General features: G+C 50.2%; 1 protein-coding gene across 1 annotated transcript; it reads right to left on the bottom strand.

Annotated features, from left to right (window-relative positions):
- Positions 1 to 2,484: 2,484 nt before the first annotated feature.
- Positions 2,485 to 13,579, bottom strand: KRT79 (keratin 79). Its single transcript, XM_001927205.4, has 9 exons — positions 13,052 to 13,579; positions 10,974 to 11,194; positions 9,175 to 9,235; positions 8,953 to 9,048; positions 5,902 to 6,066; positions 5,560 to 5,685; positions 4,184 to 4,404; positions 3,429 to 3,463; positions 2,485 to 3,181 (listed from the first exon to the last, which is right to left on the bottom strand). Exons 1-9 carry the CDS (start codon positions 13,526 to 13,528, stop codon positions 2,976 to 2,978), a joined length of 1,608 nt encoding a protein of 535 aa, XP_001927240.2. The 5' UTR covers positions 13,529 to 13,579; the 3' UTR covers positions 2,485 to 2,975.
- Positions 13,580 to 13,863: the final 284 nt, after the last annotated feature.

Genomic DNA, 13,863 nt, shown 5'->3' on the forward strand with positions numbered 1-13,863 from the left:
GCAGCATATGTTACCTCTTGTCTTTTTGGTGATAGCTATTCTAACAGGCATGAGGTGATATTATGTTTTAATTTGCATTTCCCTGATGATTAGTGATACTGAGCATCTTTTCATGTGCCTGTTAGCAATTTGAATATCTTCTTTGGGAAAATGTTTCTTTAGTCCTCTGCCTATTTTTAATTGGATTATTTGAAGGTTTTTACTACAGAATTGTGTGAATTCTTTATATTTTTTGGATATTAACCCCCTATCAGATATGTGGTTCGCAAAAGTTTTCTCCCATTCCGTAGGTGGGCTTTTTATTTTGTTGATTGTTTCCTTTGCTTTGCAGAAGTTTTTTAGTTGGATACAGTCCACTTGTTTATTTTTTATTTTCTTTATCATGCTTTAGGTGTCAAATCAAAAAAAATTATTGCCAAGTCCCCTATCAAGAAGCTTTCTCCTATATCTTCATCTTGGAGTTTTATGGTTTCAGGTCTTGCATTAAGTCTTCGATTCATTTTAAGTTAATTGTGTGAGTGGTGTAAGACAGAGTTCTAGTTTCCTTCTTTTACATGTGAATGTCTAATTTTCCCAGCACAATTAATTGAAAAGAGTGTCTTTTCTACATGGAGTATTCTTGGCTCCCTTGTCAAATATTAGTTGACTGTTCTGGGCTCTCAATTCTATTCCATTCATCTATGTGTCTGTTTTTATGCTGGGACCATACTGTTTTGATTCCCAGAGCTTTGCAATATAGTTTGAAATCAGGAATTGTAGTGCCTCCTGATTTGCTCTTCTTTCTAAGGATTTCTCTGGCTGTTTGTGTTCTTTTGTGGTTACACATGAGTTTTTAGAGTGTTTTTTCTACTTCTGTAAATAATGTCCTTGGAATCTTGATAGGTATTGCACTGAATCTATAAATAGTTTGGAAGAGTATGGATATTTTAACAATACTAATTCTTCCAGTCCATCATGAGCACAAGTTGTCTTTCCATTTATTTGTGTCTTCTTCAATTTCTTTCATGAATGTGTTATAGTTTTCAATGAGATCTTTCATCTCCTTGGTTAAATTTATTAAGCATTTTATTGTTTTGATGCTATTGTAAATGGGATGTTTTCTTTATTTCTTTTTGCTATTTCTTGGGCCGCTCCCGCGGCATATGGAGGTTCCCAGGCTAGGGGTCTAATCGGAGCTGTAGCCACCAGCCTAGGCCAGAGCCACAGCAATGCGGGATCCGAGCCGCGTCTGCAATCTACACCACAGCTCACGGCAACGCCGGATTGTTAACCCACTGAGCAAGGGCAGGGACCGAACCTGCAACCTCACGGTTCCTAGTCGGATTCGCTAACCACTGCACCACGACGGGAACTCCATTTCTTTTGTTTTTAATGTATAAAAAACTATGTATTTTTGTATGCTTTCACTTTACTGAATTAATTGATTAGATCTAACAGTTTTTTGGTGAAGTCTTTAGGATTTTCTATATATAAAATCATGTCATCTGGGGTTCCCTTATGGTGGAGTGGGTTTAAGGGTCACTGCTTGCATTTTCACCGCTGTGGTTTGAGTCACTGCTGTGGCAAAGATTCAATCTCCGGCCCACAAACTTGTCCATGCTGCAGGCATGGCAAAAAAAGAAGAAAAAAAATGGCATATGTAAATAGAGACAGTTTTATTTCTTCCTTTCTAATTCTAATGCCTTTTATTTATTTATATCACCTGATTACTCTGGCTAGGACTTCCAGTACTAGTTGAATAGGAGTTGTGAGAGTGGATATCCTTGTCTTATTCTTGATTTTGGAGGAAAAGCTTGTGATCTTTTGCCAATGTTTGTTTTGTGGTCTAACATAAGACAAAATGTTCCATGTGCCCTTAAAGAAATAAATATTCAGTTATTGTAGGAAAATGTGGATTCTTGTTGATAACTGGATGTGAGGGCTGAGAGAGAAATCATCTGACTCCAAGATGATGACCTAGGAAACCAAAATATAGGGGGAAGGGAAACAATTCCTGTTAAGGCCCTCTTGAGCCATATGCTTTATACATGCTCTCATCACACCCTGCTTTTACAGTGGAGGAAACTGAGACTTAAGAACAGTTAGGTAATTTGCCTTACTACTCACACACAACTAGTAAGGAGCAGAGATGGGATTTAAACTCAGGTCTACCCACTTTTGAAGCTCAAGATTCTCTGCTGAACACTCATGCTGCCTTCCTTACAGAGTTGACAGAAGGCTCAATAACATCTGGGGATGGGCTGGGTAATAGGCAGCTGCTCAGTAGCTGGGTCCTGCCATGAGCAGCTTACATATTCCTTCCAGCCTTCGCCTATGAACTCCGAAAGGGGGAGAGTAATAGCCAAGGCACATAGTGATGGTATTGAGCTAATGTGTTTTGAGCACAACTGAAGCATGTGAGCCCGACTGCTGCTGCCTTAACCATCAGGGAGTCAATCAGTTGAGAGTTTCAGTTCCCTGAGTGGGACAGATTGGAGCCACAGATTGATAGTGCAGTTGCCTTTTATTGAGACACATCACAGGCACAGACAGGGGAGGGAGGTACAGGTAGATTCAGGGAGGGGGTGGGTCTAGATGGAGACTGGGAAAGTTGAAGGGCTTTTGGGGACCTTCTGACTTCCCTCCATCCTCCCTCAACCTGAACTGAGTTCAGAGATGAGGAGCAGAAAAGGTGAGAAAAGCCAGGATGGCCTAGGAAATCCAGCCTCTTCTCAGCAGTCAAAAAAATCACCCCAAATCACCCACACAGATCACTCGAGCTGGTGGCCTTAACCTCCCTTCCCATCCCATTGCAGAACCAAGGAGAAAACATGGATAGATTTGAGCCCTTCTGAATATGCAGATCACACACAAATACCCTGGGTCTGGGGTCCTGGGGCTATTCCTCCTCCTAAGGAGGTGTGTGGGGAGGGCAGCAGAGGTGGGATGAGGGAGTAGTGAGAAGAATGCAGGGGCCCTGGCTTGCAAGACAGCAGCTAATACCTCCGGCTGGATGTCTTCACCGTGGTGGTCTTCCGAAGAATGGAGGTGCTCCCAGAAACAGGCCCTCCCTTGACAGTGCTGTAGCCCACATTGGTGCTAAATCCACCTTTGCTTGCCCCCCCACTCCCACCCAGGGAGATGCCACCTCCAAAGCCTGCTGCACCGCCTCCGTACACAGTGGTGGAGTTGCCTGTCACCGCTGTAAGGCAAAGGGTCTGAGTGAGGCTGGGCAGCCATGCTGGGAGAGGGCCAGGGGCTTCTAGAAATCAGTGAGGAATGGGAACAAAGTCAGACAGTGGGTCCCTGGGAAACCAAGGGCAGGGAATTCATTCTCTTGGAATCCATCTCCGTGGATCAAGTGGAGGGAATGCGTGCTTTTGGCCAAAGACAGATTGAGTGGACTGAGTAGAGGACTGGGGCTGGGCCCAGGATGACAAAATACTCACAGATGCTCACAGCACTGGGACATTCTCCAGACATCCTGAAGAACCAGAAAGCCCAAGAGAAGTGTCATTGGTCCCAGGAGCTCAACCGAAAACCCTCTCCCTCCCTCACTTTGCCTTTACAGTAGATCAACTCAATGGGCCTTGAGACTCTCGGATGCCAGGGTCCACATGACAAGACCAGGAGACATGAGAAGTTTGGCATGTGGCCGCCCTGGGCCAGGAACCCTTCTACCAGCCAGGAGCCCTTCCACCAGGTCCTAAAGCCAGTGCAGCAAAGAAAGCAGAGCTGCAGCAGACAGGCAGCCCCATCCACTCCCTGCCCACCCCCCAACTCCACACATGGGCCAGAGACAGCATCCCAGCTCCAATAGGATGGGAAACAAAGCCAAACCACAACAGCTGCCTGGTTTCTAGCTAACATGACTATCGCTACACCTCATGCCTTCCCCAAGCACAGAGACCATGAGGTTTTTCTTCAAAGCTTCTGCTAGTGATGGAATCTGGTATTGGAAGAGAAAGCCTTGATCCTGTTGGTCAGCCAGACACCATCAGGATTACCGATGGTTGTGCCAACCAAGGAGACATGCAGCAGGGACAGTGAACACAAGTGGGAGAGCCTCCCTCCGGTGATGAGTTAGGAATCCAGCTCCCCGACTCCTTCCTTATCTCCCTGCTGCTACACCAGAGCCAGCTACATGGAGTCTCCCACAGGCAGGGTGGAGAGACCACTGAATTAGGGCAGGAGAGGCGCCTACCTGCTCTCCTCACTCTCCAGCAGCTTTCGGTAGGTGGCGATCTCCACGTCCAGGGCCAGCTTGACGTTCATGAGGGCCTGGTAGTCACGCAGCAGCCGGGCCAGGTCCTCCTTGGCCTGGTGCAGGGCCATGTCCAGGTCCCCAAGCTTCTTCTGAGCATCCTTTAATGCCAGGTCCCCGCGCTGCTCCGCTTCCTCGATGGCAGACTGCAGGTGCTGGCACTGCCCAGGGCGTGAGAGGTGTTGGGAACACCCTCCAAGGTCATTGCCTCCGTCTCTCTACCCTTAAGCCAGGCATTCCCATCCCCATCTCCCCACACAATGCCCCAAACAATTGAGAAAGAAGGAAAAGAGAAACATTCATCTTGGGGGAGGAGGTGATACTTCACAAACAAGATCATATAGCACCACTGGAAAAGTTCTTACTGATGTCTCATCTTAGTCCCTCCTGCTGCAGCTCAGCCCAGTGACCCCCAAAGAGATAAAATAGATACTACAATCTCCCCATTAACCAAATTCCTCACTCTGATCTGGAGAGGAATCCATGTCTTTTTTTTTTTTTTTTTTTTTCAGAGCCACACCCACAGCATATGGGAGTTCCCAGTCTAGGGGTCCAATCAGAGCTGTGGCTGCCAGTCTACGCCAGATCAAAGCCACATCTGCAACCTACACCACAGTTCACAGCAACGCTGGATCCTTAACCCACTGAGCAAGGCCAGGAATCGAACCCAAATCCTCAAGGATATTAGTCAGGTTTGTCACCCCTGAGCCACACCAGGAAATCTCATGGAGTTCCCAGTGTGGTTCAGTGGGTTAAGAATCCTGTATAGCGTATATGAGGATGTGGGTTCAATCCCTGGCCTCGCTCAGTGGGTTAAGGATCCGGGGTTTTCACAAGCTGTGGTGTAGCGCTCGGATGTGGCTCTGATCTGGTGTTGCCGTGGCTGTGGTGTAGGGTGGCAGCTGCAGCTCCAATTCAACCCTTAGCCTAGGAATTTCCATATGCCACACATGTGGCTCTAAAACAAAGAAGAAGAAAAAAGGGAACTCCCATATCCACGCTTGTTAGCATGCTCTAGACAAAGAACAGTGACCTGAACCCTTGAACCCTCAGCCTCCTACTCTGACCTCTTGGAGAAGAGATCGACTTCTTGGAGGTGGTCACCCCACCTGTTTTACTATTGATATGCTGTGTGACCTTGGGCAAGGCCCCTCCCCTCTCTGGGCCTCAGTTTCCTCTCCTATAAGATGAGTGTGGTGATCTTGATGGTCCAGCATTTGAGAGCGTTCTGTCCACGAGAAGAACAGGCCTCACCCCTCAGCACTCCTCTGCCAAGACGGAGGCCTGACCCTCAGGCCCCCCAACCAGAGGCTCACCTGCTTCTTGGCTGCATCCACCTCCCCCTGCAGCCTCTGGACAGTGCGGGTGAGCTCAGAGATCTCATTCTTGGTGTCCCGCAGGTTGTCCCCATGCTTTCCAGCTGTCACCTGCAGCTCCTCATACTGGAGGCCAAAGAAATGGCAGCGAGCTGTCAGATGGTTCCAGGCCCACATGGGTAACCACTGGTCCCAGCCCACGCTCACAGCTGGAGGTCCCTATGCCGGCTGGATACGTCTGGCCCTGGGCCTCCAGGGAGCCTGGAGGCCCAGGCCTCTCACGATGCAAGGAAGGTCCACATCCAGCCCCAGCTCACATCCCTGAGCCAGCCACCTTCTCACCTTGCTCTGGTACCAGGCCTCAGCCTCAGCCCTGCTTCTCTGGGCAATCTGCTCATACTGGGCCTTAACCTCAGCGATGATGCTGTCCAGGTCAAGGTTGCGGTTGTTGTCCATGGAGAGGATGACATTGGTGTCAGACACATGCGTCTGCATTTGGCTCAACTCCTGCAGAAGCAGAAAGAGCTGTCACCAGTGTCCCTGCCCCAGACCCCTGAAAGGCGACAGAAGGATGAAGGACCAGGGTCCCCAGGAGGCATCAGGAGGCCTGTGCTCTTCCCCAGGCTCCACCCCAGAAGGAAGCTACAACTGCCAGGAAAGGCCTCAGTCTCTCCCGCTGGAAATGGGGTTCCAGTTTTGGGGGGGTTTTCTTAAGGGCCGCTCCCGCAGCATATGGAATTTCCCAGGCTGGAGATCGAATGGGAACTGCAGCTGCCGGCCTATACCACAGCCACAGCAACGTGGGATCCAAGCTGTGGCTGCAGCCTACGCTGTAGCTTGTGGCAATGCTGGATCCTTAACCCACTGAGAGGGGCCAGAGATCAAACCTGCATCCTCACAGATGCTAGTCAGCCTCATCACCGCTGAGCCACAGTGGAAACTCCAGGGTACCAGTTTTGTAGACATCTTGCTTTGTGTGGATTTGAAGGCGTCCAGAAATTAAAGATGGCAAAAGGGAAGGAGTACTTACTGCACCGCAGCTGTGCCGGGCCCTGAGCCAGCACTTTCACTAGTCCCTTCACTCCACAGAACATCCTATGAGGCAGGCAGGGCCACAGCTGGCCCACAGGGAGCTTCTGTACAAAATGGGAAACTCTCCTCTGGACAGAGGCCACAGTAAGGCCTGGAGAGCCGAGCATGGACCTGGCTCAAACCCCACTACCCTGCCAGTTAACAGCCTGCACCCCATTCACAGTAGTCCTGACATAGGCAGGAGAGGAACGAGCCTTGGAGAAGGGAAGTGACACATCCAAGGTCACTAGATCCAAGGTCATCCAGACTGACTGAGCAGGGGACCCAGACTGGGACCAGTCTGCTGAGCACTCAAAACCCAAGTGTTTTCCTCTAGAATACCCTGACATTTACAGACCCTCCCTGTGTTTCCAGGGCTATCAGCTTTCTCATTTAAATAAGCACTTAAAGATGCTGAGATCTTGGAGTTCCTGCTGAGCCCAGTGGGTAAAGAATCCAATTGCAGCAACACAGGTTTCTGCAGAGGTGCAGGTTAGATCCTGGCCTGGCACAATGGGTTAAAGAATCTGGTGTGGGAGTTCCCATCATGGTTCAGTGGTTAATGAAGCCTACTAGCATCCATGAGGACGTGGGTTCGATCCCTGGCCTCGCTCAGTGGGTTAAGGATCCAACGTTGCCATGAGCTGTGGTGTAGGTGGCTGGCGCGGCTTGGATCCCACATTGCTGTGGCTGTGGTGTAGGCCAGCAGCTACAGCTCCAATTCGACCCCTAGCCTGGGAACCTCCATATGCTATGGGTGCAGCCCTAAAAAGACAAAAAAAAATGATTTACACTGTTATCAAATAATTAACTGAAGTTTTATCAGGTCTGCACAGAACCCAAAGCTGGGCATCACTAATATATCCACTTATCCAGTTGGACATCTTCAATATAAGAATAGGAGAATCAAGTTTCAAAGCACCCACAATGACCTAAATTGATGGGATGAAACAATTACAATGAAAAAGGGAATCCTTAACTTTTAGGTTAGGTTTCAAAAACTCACCTGCCCAGGAGTTCCCATTATGGTCAGCGGTAACAAACCTGACTAGAATCTATGAGGATGTGGGTTTGATCCCTGGCCTCTCTCAGCGGCTGAGGATCCAGCGTTGCCTCAAGCTGCAGTGTAGGTCTCGAGACGGGGCTCAGATCCCTTGTTGCTGTGGCTATGGTGTAAGACTGCAACTGTAGCTCTGATTCAACCCCTAGCCTGGGAACCTCCATATGCTGCAGATGCGGCCCTAAAAAGGGGAAAAGAAAGAACGAAAGAACGAAATAAAGAAAGAAAACCATATGTCACATGGAAGACAATTGGCTATGTGTGGCCAAAAGGCAGAATGAGAGCCAATCAAGAGCAGGATTCATGGGAAGAAGATTCAAGTCAGCTTTCCAATAAAGTTATGCAACAATGGAAGTGCCTGCCCTAAAAAACTGTGAGCTCCCTGCCACCAGAAGTGTTCTAGTAGAGGCTTCCTGCTCCCTGTCAATCTGTTAGAGAGAGGGGCTCTTATACGAGCAAAAGTTTGGCCTTGGGATCCCTATTGAGTCTAAGAGTCTATGATCAACTCATGTCAAGTTCAACCCTCTCATCCTAGTCTTTAAAGCCTTCTTGTTTCCTGGGACCCCCTCCTAGATTCTCTGATCTACCCACTACCCACACCTGGTCTCCTGCTCTAACAAGGACTCTCAGTGACCTCTCTCTGTCCTTCTCTGCTCCTCCATCTCGTGCTCCATTACAACCTTGGCAAAGAGAGGCAACAGCATAGCACAGTAGTAAGAGTCAGGCTTTGACATCCAAGAACCCGGTTTTAATCCCAGCACTTCCTCTAACTAGCTGTGTGACCAGGGCAAGTTACTTAGAGCCTGTGTCCCTGATTATAAAATGGAGACCATAACAGTACCTATATTATGGAGTTGTTAAGAGGGTTATGTAAAAAGCTTAGCCCAGTGCCTGGCCCATCCTAAGCATGTAATACACAGAAGATAGGATTGATTAAAGGCCCAGGGACCATGCTCTATCAATGAAGTTGCACTGGTGAATTTTTTTTTTTTATGGCTGCACCTGTGGCATGAGCCAGGGACTGAATCCAAGATGCAGCTGCCACCTACACTGCAGCTGTGGCAGCACCAGATCATTTAACTCACTGTGCCAGGCCGGGGATCAAACCCGCACCTCCACAGAAACCCGAGCCACTGCAGTCAGGTTCTTAACCCACTGCACCACAGCGGGAACTCCACACCGGTGAATTCTGGTCAGACTTCCAGGGAGAGTCCCCCAAGCTATATGAGAATGAAAGGATCCCTGCCTGTTGGCTATCTCACCTCTTCATAGAGATGCCTCAGGAAGTTGATCTCATCTGTCAGCCCGTCTACTTTGCCATGCAGATCCATTCGGCCCATAAACGCAGCATCCACGTCCTGAGAGCAAGCAGAGGTTGGGGGGGGGCAGTTGGCTCAGCCCCCAGGGCTCTCGACTCTCTCCAGGTCAGCCCAACCCTGGCAGCCAAAGGACCACCTGTCCCCGCTCCCTGCCACCCCACTCACCTTTTTGAGCACCACGAACTCATTCTCTGCGGCATTCCGCTTGTTGATTTCATCCTCGTACCTGATACACAGGGAAGACTGAGCCCAGTTCTGCCATTCGAGACAATGAACCCTGATGGGTCCCACAATGGCCAAGAACACCTTTGTGGAGCAACTCTTCAAAGCAGCCAACCAAAGAAGAAACTTGGGGTATAGTCTGTAATTATTCTTCCTGCCCCCTTTGAGGAAATGAGTACAATGTTTGTGCAAAAATATGACAAGTGAGAGCAGCCATCTTGTTGGATCAGCCCTTAGGAGACTTTAGAGGAACAGGTGAAGATGTGTCAACAGTGCTTAACCTTTGCCTTCACTTTCAACAGCAGGATGTTGTTGAGAGGAGCTAACCTTTCCCCAACTGCCATTGCGGAGACTTGAAGATTTAGAGACTATCAGTGTCAAGCATTTAGAAAAGTTACGAAAGTCTGAACCTTAAACTCATATACATCACCTGATCATAATATGTGAACCTTATTTGCATCTTGATTCAATTAACTGTATTTTTTTTTTTTGGTCTCTTTGTGTTTTAGGGCCACACCCACAGCATATGGAGATTCCCAGGCTAGGGATCCAATCAGAGCTGTAGCTGCCGACCCACTCCACAGCCACAGCAACCTGGGATCTGAGCCATGTCTGTGACCTACATCACAGCTCACGGCAATGCCGCATCCTTAACCCACTGAGCAAGGCCAGGGATCAAACCTGCGTCATGGATGCTAGTCGGGTTTGCTAACCACTGAACCACGATGGGAACTCCTAAACTGTATTTTTAAAATGTATGACATTGGTAGAGCAATTGGAAATTCAATTGTTGATTGGATAGTTGATGCTATTGAGGATTATTGTTTTAAGAGTTCCTGCTGTGGCACAACAAAATCGACAGTGTCTTGGGAGCGCCAGGACGCAGGTTCAATCTCCAGGCCAGCACTGTGGGTTAAGGAACCCACATTGCTGCAACTGTGGCTTAGGTCACCACTGCACCTTGGAAATGATCCCTGGCCCTAGAACTCCATATGCGGCAGGGTAGCCAAAAAAAAAATTTTTTTTAAAGATTTAGGTGTTCTTATGTCATTGTGTTTATGTGCTTTTAAGTTATACAGAGGAACTATATGCATATATCCAGCAAAATATTTGTGAGTGGAATGACATAAAGTCTGAGATTTGCTTTGAGACAATAAGGAAAGAGGGAAAGAGAGTGGACAGAAAAAAACAAGATTGGTTGGTAATTATTAAAGCTGGGCAACGAGGGAGTTTCCGTTGTGGCTCAGTGGTTAACGAATCCGACGAGGAACCATGAGGTCGCAGGTTCAATCCCTGGCCTTGCTCAGCAGGTTAAGGATCCAGCATTGCCGTGAGCTGTAGTGTAGGTTGCAGACATGGCTTGGATCCCGCGTTGCTGTGGCTCTGGCGTAGGCTGGCAGCTATAGCTCTGATTCGGCCTCTAGCCTGGGAATCTCCATATGCTGCGGGAGCAGCTCTAGAAAAGGCAAAAAATAAAAGACAAAAAAAGCTGGGCAATGAGAATATAAAGATTCGTTACACTCATCTCCCTACCTTATAATAGTATTTTACATTGCAACACCATTGCTGTGTGACAATCCTCCAGGATTCCATGGGTCCTGGGCTGAGCCCCGGAGGGAAGCAGCTCCGTCTGGGCCTTCCCCCAGCTGGACCCAGAAGTGGGGTGGCCCTCTTTGGGGAGATGACCCACGCTGCCCCCTCCCCATCCCCCTCATGCTCCCATCCTCTCCAGCCCTCCTCACTTGTTCTTGAAGTCCTCAACGAGGTCCTGCATGTTCCTCAGTTCAGAGTCCAGCCTCCCCCGCTCACTCTGGAGGCTGTCCAGCTGCATGCGCAGGTTGCTGATGTAGTTCTCGAAGAGGGGCTCCAGATTTTTCCTAGTGACACCCGACTTCTGGCCCTGCTCCTGCAGCAGCACCCACTTGGTCTCCAGCACCTTATTCTGCTGCTCCAGGAACCGCACCTGAGCCAGAGCAGGAAGTGTGGGTGGTGTCATCCCCTAGCCCCAGGAGGGACCAAGGACCAGGCCCATTGTCACCAACCAGGATATCACAGGACAACACAGGGGCCGCACCTTGCTGTAGAGAGGAGCTCCTGAGGAAACAATCTCTGCCAGAAATGACAGTCTAATCCAATGGCAAGGACTCTAAAGAGTTAATAAGCCTAAAAGACCCAGCTCAGTCATTTACTGGTTGGTGACTCTCAAGTCACCTCTTCCTGGGTCTCCCTTTCCCACTTGTCCTGGGTAAAGCAGATTGGGTCAATGTTTCTGTACCGAAATCAACTTTTAAAAATGCAAATACATATATAGTATATGTGTGTGTATATATATGTACATATAGAGATATACAAATATACATATGGAGAGATAGAAAAAAAGAAAACGTGACAAAAATGCTAAAAATTGGTGAATCTGGACGAAAGGATGTATAGGCATATGTTGTACTATTATTGCAACTTTTCTGTAAAATTGACTTTTAAGTTTTAAAATATCCAGCCCTACCTCCAGACTCAGAAGGGGGTTCAGGGCGTGAGTTTAATAGGTCCCCAGAGAGGTTCTCCACCCAGCCAGGTTTCCAAGAAACCAGACATGGACAACGTGTCAGGCCTCCAGCTCCCAGGCCGTGATTCTGAGAGCCTGAGAGGGGGTTTTGCTTGTCTGACCTCTGGGACAGTCCCACAGCAGAAGCAGAAGTCACTAGGGGAGAAGGTGACAAAGTGGGTGGAACAGCTTGCTTCACCCTCTGCCATCCAGCCTCCCACCTGGCACAGCAGCCCAGCACACACCTGGTCCCAGGCACCAGGCAACATCTGCACCTGCCACAAGCAGCCAACAAGACCGCTTCACGCCACCTGAGTCCCAGGCCCACCTCTGCCTCCAAGTGCTTGGGTAAATCACTCAACGTCTCCAGACCTCAACTTCCTTCACTGTAAGCACCCTATCACCTCCACTGATTTTTCCTGGGGCCCTGGGGGTATTAGATCAGAAAGGCGACATGAATGTCCTTTGGGAACACACAAATGACGGCGCAAGGTTGATCATCCACCAGGATTTTCCTCATCTCCGTCACCCCCACTGTCAGGGGGCTGAGGATAGAGGCAGACAGTGCAACAAACTGGACCTGAAGATGTCAGAGATCAGGCCAAGAGCTGCCCTGGTTGGTCTGGGGGCCAGAGAAGAAGTCAATCTGGGACAGAACAAATGGCAAAGCATAGGCATGGTGACCTGGTGACCACCGCCCTCCCTGTCCACCCCAAGCTGAGCTTCTTGGCTGGAACAGGGAGGAAGAATTGGAGGAATGAGAAGGAGGCCTCCCCTAGAACCCCCACCCCCACCCCCAAGGGTGTCCTGTTCACATTTTCATCTTTAGACCTCCTCCAAAACTAAGAGACCAGGGAACAAATGCGGCTCCTTGGGGACATGACCCTTGAGCCAGAGTCCCCAGCGATAAAACGAAAAGAGTCAGTAAGTGTCACGCCACAAAGAGTAGCAATGAAGACAGTCCACTCTTTCGTTGCGAGATAAGGCTCCTGTGTAACCCCATTAGTGATGATGGTACGAAAGGCTGCAACATGGTCAGGCGGGGCTAGGCCAACGGGCCTCGTGAGCGGACTTGAGATGCACCATCAATGACAATAAAGACGGTCCAGCTGTGCAGGTCCAGGCATCCCAGGCTCAGGCCAGAAGTGCTCCCAAAGTCATTCCATCAATGCCCACCCCAGGGCACATGGGCTGTGACAGCCCAGCCCAACCTGCCCTCTCTTGGGGGCCCAGCGGGTACTGCATGGCTCCTCCCTGCCTCCTCCCACCCCGGCCCACCTTGTCGATGAAGGAGGCGAACTTGTCGTTGAGGGTCTTGATCTGCTCCCGCTCCTGCGTGCGCACCTGCCGGATCTCCGGGTCAATCTCTACGTTGAGGGGAGTCAGCAGGCTCTGGTTGACCGTGACCTGCTGGATGCCACCAGGAGGACAGGCCAGCCCGAACATCTGCCTGCCAGCCCCCAGACCCACGTAGGCCCCCCTGCCAAGACCAAAGCCCCCCAGGTTCCGCCCGGACGAGGCCCCTCCAGCCACACTGACAGAGATGCTCTTGCTGCCTCCCAAGTTATAGAGGCTCCGGCTGCCCAAGCCGCCTGCGCTGGGGCCACAAGGGGCCCCCCCGCTGCTGCCACTGCTCTGGGACACGGTCACCGAGCTGAAGCTAGTGTGGGCCCGGGACCCGCCCCCTCCACTGGCAGAGTTGGAGCTGAAGCCCCCTTTGGTGGAATACGTCTGCTGAGACACGGAGGACCTCATGGCTGCAGAGGGGCTGGAGCGCAGGCTGCGAGAGCTGGGAGGGAGCAAAGTGAGCTGCTGGGCCACTGATGGGCTTTTTATCTTTTCCTGACTGGGCTGGCTCCTGCGCACCAGACACTCCTGTCCCATCGCCCCAGGAAGAGAGGGAGGAGCCCTGCAGGCTGGGGGTGTCCCTCTCCCGCAGTGGGAGGGAGGGGCTGCTCCCAGTTATGGCCTGGGCTTCAGAGCTGTAGCTCAGCCAAGACCGTCGGGGGCAGGATGCCACCTCCTTCTCCCCGCCCCGGGGTGCTCCTGACTTGGAACAGGATGATACGGGCTCCCCTGGCCACCCCCAC

This window comes from Sus scrofa, chromosome 5, assembly GCF_054392235.1.
Source record: "Sus scrofa isolate SSC_HxYL_T2T_F1_AM1 chromosome 5, Sscrofa_HxYL_maternal_Yorkshire_Landrace_v2.0, whole genome shotgun sequence".
Taxonomy (NCBI): domain Eukaryota; kingdom Metazoa; phylum Chordata; class Mammalia; order Artiodactyla; family Suidae; genus Sus; species Sus scrofa.

Bases quoted from the DNA above. Each gene is read 5' to 3' on its own strand.
- KRT79 (XM_001927205.4), bottom strand. From the start codon at position 13,528: ATGAGGTCCTCCGTGTCTCAGCAGACGTATTCCACCAAAGGGGGCTTC. The intron at 9,049-9,174 runs GTGAGTGGGGTG...GCTTGCTCTCAG, and splicing joins AGTTCGTGGTGCTCAAAAAG to GACGTGGATGCTGCGTTTAT. The intron at 4,405-5,559 runs GTGAGCCTCTGG...CGCCCTGGGCAG, and splicing joins TGGATGCAGCCAAGAAGCAG to TGCCAGCACCTGCAGTCTGC.